General features: G+C 43.5%; 1 protein-coding gene across 1 annotated transcript; it reads right to left on the bottom strand.

The window, feature by feature from the left end:
* Nucleotides 1-2,157: 2,157 nt before the first annotated feature.
* LOC137534647 (oocyte zinc finger protein XlCOF7.1-like) lies at nucleotides 2,158-14,832 on the bottom strand. The gene is made up of 7 exons (XM_068256255.1): nucleotides 14,768-14,832; nucleotides 8,281-8,400; nucleotides 7,987-8,157; nucleotides 7,769-7,901; nucleotides 7,555-7,652; nucleotides 5,005-6,088; nucleotides 2,158-3,905 (listed from the first exon to the last, which is right to left on the bottom strand). Exons 2-7 carry the CDS (start codon nucleotides 8,374-8,376, stop codon nucleotides 3,094-3,096), a joined length of 2,394 nt encoding a protein of 797 aa, XP_068112356.1. The 5' UTR covers nucleotides 8,377-8,400; nucleotides 14,768-14,832; the 3' UTR covers nucleotides 2,158-3,093.
* Between the last annotated feature and the right edge of the window lie 4,104 nt (nucleotides 14,833-18,936).

Raw genomic sequence — 18,936 nt, 5'->3', positions numbered from 1 at the left:
CCCCCATGAGGAGATGGGCTAGTCTAAAACTTGTCAGTTCTGTCAGATTTCTACTACTTACTGTAAGTGACAGCAACATAGGAAAAAACGCACTTCTTAATTGTATAAGTTTACATATATTTTACTGTTTTAAGATTTTCGAGACATTGGTCCTTTAAACAGCCCATTTATTTAGAGGCTTACAAGTGCTCCAGGCCAATTTCTTTTAGCACATATTTTTACATTTCTTTATTTGTTACAATTCCCTGCTTCTAATTAGTACTGCTGTAATGTGTGTTGATGGCCACTTGTCACTAGGGGGGCAGTGTTAGACAATAACAGAGAACTTCTGCTTTCAGTTTCTATATTTTCTGCCAGAGAGAGATATCAAAGCATTTCAAGAATTTACAGCACAACGCGTTCTTTTAACGGAGGTCAAAAGCAGTGCACTTATCTCAAATAAGACAATTCTATTGACGCTGCTAACAGGTTAAAGTACATGGAGGCGGGAGCTTGTAAGCTTTCAGAGCTGTGGGCTGTGGTCAGGCAGTCCTGTTTCTACTACCACCTCTTGCACTGGGAATCGCATGATGGAGCAAGGCGAAGTAGCAGCAACAGCGCTGCCTGCTCCTGACTCCTTCAGATCATCTGACAAAGTTCCTAAAAGAAGAACCTCGTTTAATAAACGTTGTGAAACATAATATTGAGAATGCTGCTAAGTGAGTGATGTGACACTTTTCATAGGAGTAGATGAGTGCAGCAGCAGCACAGGGGGATTGCAACCACAAGACTGGAGGGCAGGATGGATAATGTGCTCAGACTATAGATAGGAGAACATACCCTCTTCAGTCTACAGAGCAGAAACCCAGGAGACACATGGAGGACCAGAGGGCAGAATGTAATCAAGCATTGTGTCCATTATAATATGCAATAACCCTCAGTGTCCCTGGGCTTATGGGCTAGGAGCTGAACTACAGTATCTGTATCTGGACTTTATCCTGCTACAAAAACGTGCATGGTGATCATTTGATCTGACCAGTAGCTCCAGTAGCACTACTCCTCTGTGTGTGACATTTTACTTAGGGTAACTGCATCACCAATTATAACTCTGTGTGTGTGAGGGATAGGGTCTGTAGAGCTGGCGTGATATGTACTGTGGACCCCTGTTGTCCTATGTGTCGGGGCTGGAGGTCTAGGGACCCGTCATCCTGTATTGGGAATATACAGTATGGCTGTTTTTGGGCAGGAACCCCCAATGTGACAGTTTGTGAGTGCTACAGGGCTGTTTTTAGGCAGGATGCACCAATATAAGTAGAGACTAGAGAGCTTTTTGTTGTATGGAACCCCTGCGATTATATTCATGATAGTTAGTGGGGTAGACCCACTGTGATCTTATGGTTTAGGGTGGGCAGGATGGACCCCCTTGTGATCTTACGCATGGCGGTTGGTGGGATGGACGCCCTACTATTATATGCATGATAGCTGTTGGTATGGACCCTCTGTGATCTTATACATGATGGTTGGTGGGATGGACCCACATGACCTAATACATGAGGTTTGGTGGGGTGGGCCCATTGTGATCTTAACCATGATAGTTGGTGGGATGGACCCCTTTATCTTATGAATGATGGTTGGTAGGTTTGACCCCATGTGATACTATGCATGATAGCTGTTGGTATGGACCCTCTGTGATCTTATACATGATGGTTGGTGGGATGGACCTCCTATGTTATACATTAGGGTAGCTGGGATGGACCTCCTATGGTCTTATACATAAGGGTTGGTGGTCCAAAGGTCTGTTTGCCATTAGTAACCCAACTGTTACCATCACCACAATGGAAATATTACATATCTAATCCACTTTAAGAGGAATGGAAACCAGTAAATATCAGTCTATATGAAATCTGACAGCATTGTGTGTCGGATTATATGGGTGAAAGAAGCGTCCTGGTGTGTATAAAATTCTTTAAAAACAAATAAAAATGAAAGAAACGGAGGTAGCTTACCTCAAATCACAAAATCTTTGTAACAACAAAAGATTTATATCATTGAGCGCAGGCAACACGTTTCATGGGTCTAAGCCTGCTTCCTCAGGCCAACAGCGCCAGATGGAAAAACCTCATTAGCATAGGGAGCCCATATTGTGATTAAATCCCCCCCCCCCACCTCCCCCCCTGACATATCCTGGTGGATGCGTTCCAAGAGACTTCATGTGGTTCACACCTCAGGGGACAACGGTCAATTTTCCTAAGAGAGCGACCACCACCAGGTCCAGCTGGAGTGGAATCGAGTTTATGGTCTCCACCTGCTTCTTGTGGTCGGTTTCCCCATCTGCAACCCGCCTTTGTGAGTAGTTTTCATTATACCACATATAGACCTTATACTAAAACGTATTGCGCTATTGGGTTCACGTCCTTTTTGTGTTTCCTGTGGCTTTTCTCCAACGTGTCAAGACACCCCTACCATACCACATTGTGTGTGGGATGTTAGACATAGCCAATTACTTCACCTTACAGAATGGGCTTCCAGGTCTGCACGTCTACTGCACCAATTATGAGGAGGTCCTTTACTTCCTGATGCATGGTAAATGTTAATATCTAATGCAGAGCGCTAGAGAAGCAGGAGTTACAGCCAAAGTCAGACAAGACCACCCCAAGAATAATGAGGAAGAGCTGGGAATTATGGCTGGAGCATCTCACTTCATTACATTAAAAAAAATGTAAGTGACTCCACCAAGAAGGCTCCACCTGTAGCAGGGCTGTCCAACTCCAGTCCTTGAGGGCCATATCCATGCCAGTATTTAGGATGGACTGAGAAATGGAGGAATTAATTTTTCTTGATGAAGCTCACCTCTCCTGATTCAATCACATCATTTAAATTGAGCTCCTCCAAAAATGTGTGAGTACCTCGGCCCAGGAGGACTGGAGTAGGATAGCACTGACCTGTAGCATCTCAGTGTGCAGGTTTTTTTTTTACTTATCTCTATCATACAGTATTTCTACTGACAGCATAGTTTAACCCATGAAAGTCCGCATAAATTAGGAATGCTTCACTGGAAGAAGAAGCTACAGCTTACTTGGTCTTTGAAAAAACCCTCTCCTCGGGGTACCAGTATCAGTGGCCGTACGCTCTCTGATGTAAAATGAGATTTGATTTCTGACTAAACCCTTTCCCACACTCTGAACATGTGAAAGGGCGCTCGCCTGTGTGACTTCTCTGATGTCTAATGAGATTTCCCTTCTGAGTGAAACATTTCCCACAGTCCGAACATGAAAAAGGACGCTCGCCCGAGTGACTTCTCTCATGTCTCAGAAGGTTCCCTTTATGACTGAAAGATTTCCCACACTCTAAACAGGAAAACGGATGCTCCCCAATGTGTGTGCTCAGGTGTACAAGAAGATCTGAGTTTTTGCTAAAACATTTACCGCATTTAGAACATGGAAATATTGTCTCAAATCCCTGCCTACTGGAGTGAGGTTTATTGGAGGAACATTCCGCAGGATAAGAGGGATGTTTTGAGGTCAAGACACAATGAAATCTGGAATGGACATTTTGGGTCACCAGAGCTGATCTCCTGGGAGTTTCACACAAGATACCAGGAGGATCTGGCCACCTACTGGCAGGGTGGATCTCTGTTGTATCTGGATGGGATCTGTCAGACAAGTCCTCAGGATAAGATGGATCTTGTGATCTATCAGCACTATGAGATCTTGGATGCATATTTTGGAAAAAAGGATGTGATCTGCCAAAAGATTCCGCAGGATCAGAGGGATCCGGTGATCTCCCCTCATGGTAAAGTCTGTGACGTGTACCTCCAGTAATGGAGGTTCCTCCTGCAGAATACTGTGTGACGCCATTATCTTCTGCTTTATAATCTAGCGGAGAAATATAACATCCCTCAGAGTTGATCTGTGCCTCCCATCCATCTGTTGGGGAAATAATAATAATGGTTATAGATCATGCATTCTCCTGTGTGCAGGCAGAAGTCATGTATGTGGCTCTAGCAGTGACTGATGTCACAGAGCTCTGGCATGCGTGTCTGGAAAGTGAGAAGCCCGGCACCCCTTTGTTGAGTCAGCAGCGAGTGAAAGCAATAACAGGTAAACCTAACCCCTCGCGCCTCCAACAGAATATTTGTACCTAAAGTACCCACTACTTACGATCCCTCCTGCTGCTCGTTTCTTTCAGGCTCCCTCCTGTTCCATTGCAGAACCCCCTCAGGGTCCTGCTTCTTGTGTGTTTATTTTTTTCCCCGCATGTGTACTTCCTCTTACTGGGCATGTGCGGTTTAGAACTCAGGCATGCCCAGTTTAAAAGCACTTGGCCATGGGCACTTACTGGAGGATATTCGACTGAGGGGCCCATTGAATATTAAAGAGCTTAAAAATGGGGGACAGGAGGGATCCTAAAGACAATGAGCGGTATGAGGATGGTCAGGAGCAGGTAATCCACCATGGGCTTCATTCACAATAATAGCTTCAGGGGGTTTTAAGCCACATCAGCATGGTCTGCACAGCTACACAAAAATGAGTTGGCTACCTTACATCAACACTAACAAAAAATGACCCCATAACCATAGCATGAGTGTATTAAGAATTCCATATATAGTACTCAATACCCACACTGAATTCACTGGACTGGACCCACAGGACTTGCTGTGATTTTACCTCCTTTTACCCTCCCATTTTCACCTCCTACCGCCCCCTTCACTGCCCTGGTACTTGTTGTTTGGCAGTTGGAAACAGCTGTTATATCCCACAATGCAACGAGGTTCACAGACAGGAAACTGTCAGGACCATGGTCATGACATCACAGTGTGGGAGGGGTTTTACCACAATATAAGCCATACAGACCCCCCCCCCCCCCCCCTTATGATCTTTTCCAGAGAAGGTAAAGATATATCCTTGGTCTCCTCTTACTTCATGAGAGGAGGAGGCTATAGCCGATATCCCCCTCAGTTTTATTATATCTCCATATCTGACTCTCATAGAAGTAACATGAAAAAGTGAACGATTTATTACTTACCATTTATGCCACACAGAAAAGCTTCCTCTTCTTTTATTATTTTCAGTATTTCAGCCTCCTCCATAGACTGTGGGTCATCTCTCATATACGTCTCTTCCTCTTCCTCTTTAATTGTCCTCATCATATCACCCTCCTCCACATACTGCTGATCACCCATCACATACATCTCTTCTTCTTCCTCTTTAATTGTCCTCATCATGTCACTCTCTTTCACATACTGCTGATCACCCCTCACATACTTCTCTTCTTCTTCTTCCTCATTAATTGTCCTCATCATGTCACTCTCCTCCACAGACTGCTGATCAACCCTCACATACGTCTCTTCTTCCTCTTCCTCATTAATTGTCCTCATCATGTCACCCTCCTCCACATACTGCTGATCACCCCTCACATATGTCTCTTCTTCCTCTTCCTCATTAATTGTCCTCATCATGTCATTCTCCTCCACATACTGCTGATCAACCCTCACATACGTCTCTTCTTCCTCTTCCTCTTCCTCATTAATTGTCCTCGTCATGTCACCCTCCTCCACATACTGCTGATCACCCCTCACATATGTCTCTTCTTCCTCTTCCTCATTAATTGTCCTCATCATGTCATTCTCATCCATAAACTGATGATCATCTCTCACATAAGTCTCTTCTTCTTCCTTCTTATTAATTGTCCTCATCATGTCACCTTCCTTCGTAGACTGTTGGTCTCCCCTCACATTTGTCTCATCATCTTCTTCCTCATGAATTGTCCTCATCATGTCACCCTCCATCATAGACTTCATAGACTGCTGATCACTCCTCACATATGTCTCTTGTTCTTCTTCCTCATTCATTGTCCTCATCTTGTCACCCTCCTCCACAGCCAGCTGATCGCCCCTCACATACTTCTCTTCTTTTTCTTTCTCTTTAATGGTCCTCATCACGTTACCCTCCTCCATAGACTGCTGTTCACTCCTCACATATGTCTCTCCTTCTTCCTCTTCAACTGTGTTCATCATGTCACCCTCCTCTACAGACTGCTGATCATCCGTCACAATCTCCTTTTTTCCTTTCTCTTTAACGTTAGCCGCTACAATGATCTGTTCTTCACACTAAACTCAGAAAATTATAGAAGACACTATAAAAATAAATTCAACAAGAAAATAAACAATAGAATCTATTAAACATGAATGCCTGCATAGTCCATGTTCAATCATTGTATCAATCAAACGTTGACCAGAGAAGCCGTTTTTAATCTGAGGGAGCAATCACACTTGTGTTTGTGGTAATCATAGATGATTCCCCGCAAGAGTTTTACCACATGATATATTCATTTTGCTTTTCTCTGCGATTCCATGTACCTTATATACTCGCATATAAGCCGACCCGCGTATAAGCCGAGGTACCTATTTTTCCCTCTGAAACCAAGAAAAAGTAGCTGACTCGTTTATAAGACCCTTCCATAGTAGCCAGATGTGCCCCCAGTACAAGTCAGTCCCCATAGCCAGTATGCCACAAGAATGATAAAGCTGTGTCCCAAGATGCTACTAGATAGCGTCAAAGATATGAGACATTGCTTGCCACACAGGAAGAATCCCCTATCATTGCACACCGGACACATTGCTTGCATGCTCCACTCCACAAGCTGGGGGACACAGGTAGTCTTTAGCAGTGAACTCTGCACACCATGCTGCAGGGGATGGGGGGCACGGACACAAGAGAGAGCCAGCTGGCAAAACAAAATCTGCTCCACTATTATTTTGCTCCACTGACTCGCATATAAGCCAAGAGGCTGATGAAATGTACTAGAGTGACTGCTCCCTTAGTGGGCAGGAACTGGGTCAGCGATGACTGCAGCAAACAGTACAATGGCTATCCATCCAAGGGAGCGGTATTTTCCGTGCTGATACCGTTTGCGTAAATCTTTATGAATTAACATTTTGTTACATTTGTTACGATAATCACCGCACAAGGCGGTGATTTATCGCTCTGCTCGGTAATGTCAGCTTTTCATGCGGAAAGAGCCTTTATGAATGGAGGTCTTGCTATGTGTTCGGTAAAGTCGGCTGTTTTCAGCATTTCCGCATGCGGAAATGCTTTATGAATGATAGCCAAAGTAGTGGGACAAGGTGGCAAGCAGGTAAACTGTTATTGTTGGTAGATATTGACCCTTTACATCATTCTATCGTGTACATCTAGCTTAAAGTATCTAATCCTATCAAAAGTCGATACTTACCTGGGGCTTCCTCCAGCCCTATAAACACGCGCGAGTCCCTCGCTGTCCTCCCGCAGTCTGCCGTTTAGCCGCGATCAGCCCCGGTAACTTGCTCAGAAGCGTCAATACGAGTCTACAGTGCATGCGCGCAGAAGACCCACACTGAACCCGACTGAGCCAGTTACCGGGGCTGATAGCGGCTGAACGGCAGACCGCGGGAGGGCAGCGAGGGACTCACACGTGTTTATGGGGCTGGAGGAAGCCCTGGGTAAGTATCGACTTTTGATAGGTTTAGATCTCTGGTACACTTTAAGTATTCTTATCAAAGTTATTCCTGAGTTTTAGACCTTCACTTCCACATACCTGATCATAATCGAGGAGGGTGGGGCCTTCCTGTGCACAATCCTGGGAGTAAAGAGGACCTATAAATCTCTCTGGTGGTTTTCGGTTACTGGATCCATCTGTAGGAAACATATACACATTAACTATTGTCTCTGTGCTTATCAGGTACTGGGGGATCTAGATGGACCCTCCATACTGCTCTCTCCTTTACAAAAAAAAGAAAATCTCTTCCTACCCGAAGGGGCTGCTGCTGTGAGGAGCTGCTGATTCTCCATTGTGACGTCCTTATAGAGGTCCTTATGTCCTTTTAAATACTGCCACTCCTCCATGGAGAAATACACAGAGACATCCTGACACCTTATAGGAACCTGACACACACAATGATACAGTCAGAATCCATACACATCCCTTGTTGTTACTAAATAATCTCCCATAATTCTCAGAACTGCTCACCTCTCCTGTCAGCAGCTCAATCATCTTGTGGATGACTTCTAGAATCTTCATCTTGTGTTTTCTTTCAGGTTCCAGGGAGTAAGGTGGAAGTACAGAACTTGGAAAGGTCTTAGAGAGAGGCTTGCTAGGTGTCTTCAGCTCCCCATGTGTTTTCTTTCCTTGGTCATAGTCCTATGTAACAAAAGACAATAGCCACTTATGTTCTCTATTCATCCACCACCTGCCCAGCAACATATGTGATTTATTAATGATGGAACAGTAATGTCATGTGACCCTCCCCAGAATCCCCCTCACCTCTGCAATCAGGAGGTAGATGATCTCCAGGGCTAGGTTTAGCATCCTCTCAGTCATGTGACTCCGACCCTTAACCATCTTATCACATCTGGTCATCTGATCTATTCCAAACACTGTTTCCTGTGGAGGGATAAGAAACTGTGATTGTTTGGATCAGTAGGACTCGGATAGATGAGGATGATAATATATTACATGATTTCCATACAGATAATGGAGGGAACTGCTTTTTTAACTTTTTGATGATAAAACTCTCACTAGTCATTACTGCTGAAGCAAGGACTGCATTGCTGGCCACCATTTTGTTTTCTCTTCCCCACCTTGTTCAGTAATTCTACATAATGTGGATCCTTTCTGTATTTTGTCACCAATTCTATATTTTGTATATTGGTCTATTCTATTTGTCTGCATTATTACATACCCCATGTTTGTTTCTTACTTTACACAGCGCCACAGAATACATTGGCACTTTATAAATCAATAATAATGGACAACTAGGTCTGTCAACTTCAGCAACTTTTAACACTACAAAAAGAGCTACAGGTAACACTTTAGAACAGACGTTTTCTTTTCTAAGCTTTCCAGAGATATCTAAAGCCATGGAAAAACTTTGTGGCTGAGACACAAAGCAGAGAGATGCCGACTTATTTTTTACAATATTACTTCATAAATTATTTAGTTAGTGTTTGCCCATTATAAAACAGGGCTGTGGAGTCGAAAAATCTGAGCAATTTTTGGGTCTTGGAGTAGAGTTGTGAAGAAAATGCACCAAATCCGAATTCTAATAAATTTAAACTGTAGTCAAAATAAAAAAATGATAAAAATGTTCTATTTCTCAAATAATAGTCATCATAAATAACTTGTCTATATGGTGATAGCAGTGCCTAGTCCACAAAAATGAAATAAACAACAAGTTATTTGTGCTGCTGCAATAAAGCAAAAAAATTCCATACATGGAACTCTCAGGCAATAACTCTGTGACACCCAAAAACTATGGGGGAGCACGAGGGTGAAAATGGGTTAAATATACTAATAAATGGTATCGACCTCTGCTTCAAAATCACCTATCAAAACTTTATTTAGGGTATATCACACTTTGCATGTTACTTCTGTATCACAATTAAAATCATAAAACACGCTACGGGTTGTGCTATTTACAACCCGTAGCGTGTTTTATGATTTTAATTGTGATACAGAAGTAACATGCAAAGTGTGATATACCTTAACCATTTGACATTCCTGGACGTGAAACTCACATCCAGGAAGCCATGTGCACTCCTGCGCGTTCCCGCGGCCGATCGCGTGTGTGCACGCGCGCTCCCGGCCCGCGGTTCGTTAGCCAACGAATCAGTGAATCGGGCCATGGTGCCCGATCACTGATTCCTCTCCCCCGCAGAAAAAGCGACAGCTTCTCTCGGAAGCTGCGCTTTTTCTGCTTCCTACATCGCTCTAAGCGTACGTGTTACGCTTAGAGTGACGTCACTGTAAACAAATCCATGGCTGCCATCTTGTGGCCAAAAAGTAAACTACATCTAAATGCTAAATGAAAATAAAAATACACATATAGTTACAAAAAAATACAATTTCAATCCCACCCTCCCAAAAATACCCACATAAAATGTTTAATTAAAAAAAAAAAAAAAAGAAAAAAAAAAAAAAAAACATTACAATAAAAAAAAAAACCCACAAATATTTACCTAAGGGTCTAAACTTTTTAAATATCTATGTAAAGATGAAATATTTCTATTTTTTTTTTTTTTTTTATTATTATAAGCTTGTAAATAGTGATGAATGCAAAACGGAAAAAATGTACTTTTATTTCCAAATAAAATATTGTCGCCATACATTGTGATAGGGACATAATTTAAACGGTGTAATAACCGGGACAAATGGGCATATACAATACGTGGGTTTTAATTATGGAGGCATATATTATTTTAAAACTATAATTGCCGAAAAGTGAGAAATAATGTTTTTTTTTCCGTTTTTATCTTATTCTTCCTTTTAAAATGCTTTTACAGTAAAGTGGCTCTTAGTAAAATGTACCCCCCAAAGGAAGCCTAATTGGTGGTGGAAAAAACAAGATATAGATCAGTTCATTGTGATAAGTAGTAATAAAGTTATAGGCTAATGAATGGGAGGTGAACATAGCTCGGATGCATAAAGTGAAAAACGACTGAATGCGAACTGGTTAAATAAAGTTTTGATAGGTGATTTTGAAGCAGAGGTCGATACCATTTATTAGCTGCAATAAAGCAGTCAATGTATTTTCAAAATCAGATATACCCATCTGATTGTGACTGTATATCTGATGTGTACACTCACTTTCACTTTTGCAACCATTTTGCATGAGCCGAACTCAAAGATCTGAAACATTTTCTACATACACAAAAGACCCATTACTCTCAAATATTGCTCACAAATCTGTCTATGGCCTCTTGCACACTAGGGACTTGATTCACTAAACCATAACTGATATCACGGTCGCGCTAGTGTTTTTCACGCGTTATAACGCTCGTAATGTTGTATGCGCGCAATTGTGAATTTTCGCACTAAACGCATCCGTTTTCGCACGAAAATTAACGATTCCGCATGAAAACTGTTACGCGCATTATAACCCGTGAAAAACGATAGTGCGACCATGATATTAGTTATCACGGTTTAGTGAATGAAGCCCTACATGTGATTTTGATTTTTTATACGATCCAATTTTTAATTTCGTACTGCATGCTGCTATGTTTTTTTAATCTGAATCAAAAAATTGGATCATATAAAAAAATCAGAATCACACGTAGTGTGCAAGAGGTCTGAATCTGTGTTAGGGCTTATGCACACCAAGAGCGCTTCTGTGCAATTTTCAGAACGCCAGCACTTTGAAAAGCGCTTGGCTAATGTTACCCTATGAGGGTGTTCCCACAGCAGGGTTGTGATTTTTCTAAAATCTCAAACCACTGCATGTAGCAAGTTTTAGAGCAATTCAGCTTGCATGAATGAGCAAAAACCCTCATTCGTTTAAAAATCGCTCTGAAAATCACTTGATAACATCGCAAATCTCTAAGCGCCAGCGATTTCTATTGCGATTTTGGTGTGCACAAGCCTTTAGTGAGACAATCTATCCCACAACTGAGAAGACGTCAATCCAACAGTTGGAATGACGTCTTATCAGTCTTATCAGTTGTGTGAACAATAGCAAGAAACTTTTTTCGGGTTGTTTCAACTTGTTTCACAACAAAAGTTGTTTGATATTTGTGCTGCATAAAAGACCGCTGTTGAGCGTGTGTATGGGGCTTTAGACTGGCCACAATAAAAGGCTACTCTGAAATGTGCAGTTTGATCACGCAGCACAATGCCACAAATGTTGCAACGTTTGAGGGAGCATGCAATTGTCACGACTGACTGCAGGGAATGTCTACCAGAGCTGTTGCCTGCGAAATGAATGTTCATTTCTGTTCACTCCCACATGGTGTGGAGTGTACTGCGCCTGCACAGTACACACCACGAGCGACTGATTGACAGCGGCGCAGGCACAATAGAGGATGACCTGGCAAGGTCGGCCTCTGCACCGTCGGGGACCAGGAGCCAGCAGCTGAAAGCAGAGCTGCTGCGAGGGACATAGCGGCTGCTAGGGGCTGGAGGAAGCCCCGGGTAAGTAGCTTTCATTTTTTTTCTAGCTCGCATGTTACCTTTCAAGAAATACAACCTGCACTACTTTTCTCGGCTGGCTACTGTAAAAAAAATAAAAAAATTAAAAAAAAAAAAAAAACCACCTGTGTTCACTTGCATATAAATGCACAATTCGTGCAGAAAAACCAATTGTGAGGAATCGTCTGTGGTTCCAGCATGCACAAGTGTAATCCCTCCCTGAACGTTGAGGTTAGATCATTCAAATCTGAAAGAAATCAGTTGTTTTTACTGTAACATCAGATTTTTTTGCAATCATTTTGATATTGATGGCGACTGCAGGAAAATCTGGGAGCTGGTCTAGATGAGGGATCCAGCAGAAAAGCTCACAGACTAACGGGTGCTCCCTGTTCATGGCAATTAGGTTGTGTCCACTAATTTGTAAGAAATAGGGGACTCAGCGGGAAACACTGTCCATTATCTAATCCATTATCCCCCAAAAAAATGGTATACATACCTGGGGCTTCCTCCAGCCCCCTTCAGGCTGATCGCTTCCTTATTGTCCTTCCAGGCTACCTGGCTCCTCTGTTAGGAGGCCCGGTAAATCTACCAGCCAAGTCCAGTTATTGCTGGCCCAGTCCTGTTGCACATGGTCCCCTTCCGTGGATGAGAGCGTTCTGCGCACAGTCTTGGTGATGGGGGCTCATTGGGCCGCACGCATACACAATTCCCTCCAGACTCCAGGAATTACCGGGTCACCTAGCGGGGGGTCCAGGCGGCCTGGGAAGATGGCGAGGAACCTATCAGCCTTAAGGGGGCTGGAGGAAGCCCCAGGTATGTATTTTTTTATTGTCTCAGGTCTCCTTTAACCACTTCGCATCCAGACCTTCTTTTCAACTTATTGACCAGAGCAGTTTTGACAGTTTAGCTATGTCCTTATTTAATCAGAAATAACTTTATCCCTACTTATGACACAGAAATGAAATATATATTGGTTTTTTTCAAGACAAACTAGGCTTTCACTGTATGCCATTTTTTCCCTCAAACAATTTTGTTTTCTATGAATTTTAATGGGAAAACAAAGAAAAAAATAGAAAAAACATGTATTTCTCAGTTTTACCAATTCCAGTTTAAAAATAACAAGTGCTACTGTAGATAAAAAACACAAATTTTGTTTGGCTATTCTTACTGCTTATCACAAAACTTAGATTATGTACCGGTCCCAATTTATGGTGAAGATATTTGAAATAATGCTACAGAGTGTGTTTTTCACTATGAATGAGAAAATAAAAGTATTTTTAATAGTAAAAAACAATCTCATTAGCTCAGGAAACTTATATTCCCATTCACCAATCAGTCCTGCATCAGATAATGCCAGAAATGTGCACAGGGGCAAGCCCAATTCTGCACAGCACTGCTTCTGGACAGGTCAGTAGATCTACTGACCTGTGGCTTAGATGAAGTCCCAGAGGACATATATCTACTGACCTGTAGCTTAGATGAAGTCCCAGAGGACATTATCTACTGACCTGTAGCTTAGATGAAGTCCCAGAGGACATATATCTACTGACCTGTAGCTTAGATGAAGTCCCAGAGGACATATATCTACTGACCTGTAGCTTAGATGAAGTCCCAGAGGACATATATCTACTGACCTGTAGCTTAGATGAAGTCCCAGAGGACATATATCTACTGACCTGTAGCTTAGATGAAGTCCCAGAGGACATATATCTACTGACCTGTATCTTAGATGAAGTTCCAGAGGACATATATCTACTGACCTGTAGCTTAGATGAAGTCCCAGAGGACATATATCTACTGACCTGTAGCTTAGATGAAGTCCCAGAGGACATTATCTACTGACCTGTGGACGAAGTGGTTAAATAAACTTTAAAATTACCCTTGCCCGCTGCTTTCGGCCTCTGAGCTCCAGGCTCATTTTGGCTACTGCCGCACTGCTAGTATGGTTGACGTGAGCCAACAGTAAACCTCACAGACCCACAGCCACTTCCTGCTCACTGCAATCTGGTCGCAACCACTAAATTGTAGGAAATAGGAGACCCAGCAGGAATCACTATCCACGCCACCAACCAAATAGGTTTAGTAAAGTTGCATGAGTGGAGGCGGTAGCTGATGCGAGCACCTTGTGAGAAGCATAGCGGCCGACGGCCTTGGGAGAGGGTCCTGAAGTCCCCAATTCTTACAAATTAGTGGTCTCGACCAGGAAGTGGCTGTTGCTCACCTCAACCATACTAGCTCCACCGCCTCGGTTTGCACAACTTTATTAATGGTTTGTTGCATGTATAGTGTTTCCCCCTGGGTCCCACATTGCCGCAAGCAGGGAGCAGCTAGCTGTTGGTCTATGAGGATTCCTCAGCTAGACAAGTGCTAAGATCTGTGTGGGAACAGCATTGCACATAGGTAGGATGAGCAGAGTACAAGCTTAGTAAGGGGGATTTGGGGTCTTTTGTAGCCCCTTATACACTCCAGTGAGTTCTGGATCACCAAGAGCTTGCTGGTTAGTCTGTAACTCAGAGTACACATGTGACTGATCAGACCTCAGCATATGTTGGGGGTCACAACACTGGAAGGGAATTGCTAAGATTTCTGGCATGCTGAGGCCACTGACTGTTACAGATCTACACGTCTCCCCATTGCTATCACAGGATAAGAGGACGCAGCCTATTAGGGGAAGCTACTCCTGGTGGAGTCCTGAGGATAAAACGTGTGATCTCCTGTTTTATACAATGCTTTATGGGTGTAGCAGAAACAAGTGGTGATGAGGGATGGACACATGAGCGTTACAGCGTGTATATATACAGGTTATATATAATAAAGAATATAACATATTAAAACAACATAGCATTACCTCTCAGTAGCCAGTTCCAGCAATGTCTGCTCTCTACTTCCTCTTTTTTTTGCCCTTACTTCCCCTTCTTTGCCCTTACTTCCCGTCTGTAAGCTTCTCGATAGAGGTGAAATCTCCATCTTGTGGAGAACTGTGGTACTGCAGCCTTCGTTACTACCACCCAGAACATGAACCGTAGCATGACTTCAAGATTTTTGAAATCCAGAAATATAAGCCCTTCTCCGAAAATAATCCCTATTTACAGTTCATTAAAAAGACAATGTAAATAGGGTCCAGGCAACTACAATATACATGTAAAAAAAAGTAAAATCAATTGTCAATTGAATCCAGTAGGACAGATAGAAAGTAGACATCCCCAAAAGAGTCTCTCTCAAAAGGTTCCCATATCACCCAAGACAAGAACTTTTTCACAGGACAGAAGGAAAACATCGAGAAATTCCTCCTGTATGTATTATTTAGAGAGTTTAGTCTAAATCCCCCCCCCCCCCCCCCCCCCCCCATCTGTACCTAATCACTTGAACTTGTTCTCTCAGCTGTGTCAGTGAATCAGGAATCTCCTCTACCACAGCAGAGCAGCTAATTCATAGACACAGGATGTTAACCCTTTGTCTGCTTTCATGAAAGCAGGAAGTGGACACACTGCAGATTAATTGCAGGATTTTTATCAGTTGTAACAAAGTTGAATGAGTTTTCCCCATGAGGATGAAAACAGCAGCGAAGCACGGCAGGCATTTTCTCTGTCAATTACATTAACTTCTGTTATAAAACATGCATGTTTTCACACATACAGATACACATGGCGCGCAGAAAAGGCATACAGAAAACTGACAGGCGAGTGTGCTCCCAGACTCCGCTTATTACACTCACTCTGTCCTCCTCTGATCAAGCAGAACTGGCTCTGCAGACTCCTCCAGCATCACTACAGTGCACAGCACTTAGGGAGGGGGGTGGAGAGGCTGGGGGTTGGGCATTGTACACAAGACCCTGCTGAGCACCGAATAGGGACTGTCTACAAATCTTTGTCTGCAAAACTTTTTATGATTCCTTATCAGTAGCTGAGCAGATGCAGTAATTAGAACAATTGTGCAGAGAACAGAAAGCTTTCTCTCTGCACCCTTGGTTGTCAGTCTCTCAGGACAGGGAAAAGAAACTTCTCCCTACACGGTACCCCCTGAGGCTTCTGGGCCCCCCTGCAGCTGCATCCCTTCCAGGGTCTAGGTTACACCCCTGGCGCCTGCACAGTAGCCCAGACCCGCTCAGGCTCCAGCAGAAAAAGCCGGCTCCATTCCGGTTGTAATATTGCTTAGGCAGCGTATGCGCAATAGCACAGGCCTGAGCCAGCCTAGCTTGTTCCAAAGGAAGCCGGGCTGGTCCGTGCCTGTGCACATGCGCAAGCAGCTCTTTATCGGGGGACCCAGGGCTGGAATGGCCTGTGGAGGAGGATGGGGGAAACCTCTTTAGGATCTATGCTTTTATCCATGCTTATAAGGGCCATAATTTGTAATGTTCTGAATAAATCTCTGGTTTTACACATGCTTCTTTGTATCTCGCAGTAAGAGCTCTAGACTAGGGCCAAGTAGGTGAGTTACAGTTTCTTCATTCCAGACTTCGGGGAACTTTGCATATTGCAGCGTGTAATTCTGGGGAACCATGATTCTGTGTTTTCTCAGCATCTCCAACACCTTTCTCACTTTCTCTATACGTTCTCTTTGTCTACCCTCTTTTTCTCCCTCTCATCTGCTACGTCCCTTTCTCTCTTTATCACCTCTTCTACTTCCTCAGTACTCTACTATCCCCCTCTTTCTACCATTTCTCTATATTCCTCAATATATGACCACCTCTTCTCTCTCTACCACTTCTCTCTGTTCCTCTATATATGACCACCACCTTTCTCTCTCTACCATTTCACTCTGCCCCTCTATATATGACCACCACCTCTCTCTCTACCACTTCTCTCTGTCTCTCTATATATGGCCACCACCTCTCTCTACCATTTCACTCTGCCCCTCTATATATGACCTCCACCTCTCTCTCTACCACTTCTCTCTGTTCCTCTATATATGACCACTACCTCTCTCTACCACTTCTCTCTATTCCTCTATATATGGCCACCACCTCTCTCTACCATTTCTCTATATTCCTCTATATATGACCACCTCTTCTCTCTCTCTCTCTACCACTTCTCTCTGTTCCTCTATATATGGCCACCACCTCTCTCTACCATTTCACTCTGCCCCTCTATATATGACCTCCACCTCTCTACCACTTCTCTCTATTCCTCTATATATGGCCACCACCTCTCTCTCTACCACTTCTCTCTGTTCCTCTATATATGACCACTACCTCTCTCTACCACTTCTCTCTATTCCTCTATATATGGCCACCACCTCTCTCTCTACCACTTCTCTCTGTTCCTCTATATATGACCACTACCTCTCTCTACCACTTCTCTCTATTCCTCTATATATGGCCACCACCTCTCTCTCTACCACTTCTCTCTGTTCCTCTATATATGACCACTACCTCTCTCTACCACTTCACTCTATTCCTCTATATATGGCCACCACCTCTCTCTCTACCACTTCTCTCTGTTAATCTATATATGACCACCACCTCTCTCTACCATTTCACTCTGTCCCTCTATATATGACTAGAGATGGCCCGAACGGTTCGCCGGCGAACGGTTCCAGGTGAACTTCCAGTGGTTCGCGTTCACCATGTAACGTGAACTTTTCCGGAAGTTCGGTTCGACCCCATAGTGCACCATTAGGGTCAACTTTGACCCTCTACATCACAGTCAGCAGGCACATTGTAGCCAATCAGGCTACACTCTCTCTTGGAGCCACTCCCCCCCCTTATATAAGGCAGGCTCCGCCGGCCATTACACTCACTCGTGTGCCTGCAATAGTGAGAGAAGGGACAGCTGCTGGCAGACTCTCATAGGGAAAGATTAGATTCATCCTCTGCCCGGGTCCATGTCTCCATGAGGCTTTATATATCAATGTTTTTAAGTCTCTTTTTAAAATCTGGATCATTGGTTTTGGATCCAAAAGCTGAGGCGTTCAGCCCTTGGATGTTCCAGCTACTGATAATAAGGGATGTCATTTTGAGTCGGTTTACCTTGTAATGAGCAGAAATTTTCATAGGACTCAGTATTTTCGGGGGGAGGGTGGACCCTGTGGGTGTCACCTCAATATGCTTTGTAGGTTGATAAGCAAAGTTCTGATTTCCGCCATGATGCTACCCTCTGTTGCTTTGTGTTGCCATTGTGGGGCAGGCGGTTTCCTACATGTTTGCCATGCTTGTGGGCTCTATCTCTGGTGTTGGGACATTGTGGTTTCTTGTCTGATTGTTGAGTTAGGGCTTTCTTGGAGTCTCTGGGGTCACTTCTCTCTGTCCCTCTATATATGACCACTACCTCTCTCTCTCTACCACTTCTCTCTGTGCCTCTATACATAACCACCACCTCTCTCTCTACCACTTCTCTCTGTCCCTCTATATATGACCACCACCTCTCTCTCTACCACTTTTCTCTGTCACTCTCTATATAACCACCACCTCTCTCTCTACCACTTCTCTCTGTGCCTCTATACATAACCACCACCTCTCTCTCTCTACCACTTCTCTCTGTCCCTCTATATATGACCACCACCTCTCTCTCTACCACTTCTCTCTGTTCCTCTATATATGACCTCCACCTCTCTCTCTACCACTTCTCTCTGTCCCTCTATATATGACCTCCACCTCTCTCTCTCTCTCTCTACCACTTCTTTCTGTTCCTCTATATATGACCACCACCTCTCTCTCTACCACTTTTCTCTGTCGCTCTCTATATAACCACCACTTCTCTCTATTCATCTATTTATATGACCTTCTCCTATCTCTCTCTTCCACTTCTCTGTTCCTCTATATATGACCACCACCTCTCTCTCTACCACTTCTCTCTGTTCCTCTATATATGACCACCACCTCTCTCTCTACCACTTCTCTCTGTTCCTCTATATATGACCTCCACATCTCTCTCAACCACTTCTCTCTGTTCCTCTATATATGACCTCCACCTCTCTCTCTCTACCACTTCTCTTTGTCCCTCTATATATGACCACCACCTCTCTCTACCACTTCTCTCTGTTCCTCTATATATGACCTCCACCTCTCTCTCTACCAAT

The sequence above is a fragment of the Hyperolius riggenbachi genome, chromosome 10 (genome assembly GCF_040937935.1).
Source record: "Hyperolius riggenbachi isolate aHypRig1 chromosome 10, aHypRig1.pri, whole genome shotgun sequence".
In the NCBI taxonomy this organism is placed as follows: Eukaryota; Metazoa; Chordata; class Amphibia; order Anura; family Hyperoliidae; genus Hyperolius; species Hyperolius riggenbachi.
The sequence above is the reverse complement of the archived record's forward strand: the minus strand, read 5'-3'. Positions and strand labels throughout refer to the sequence as shown.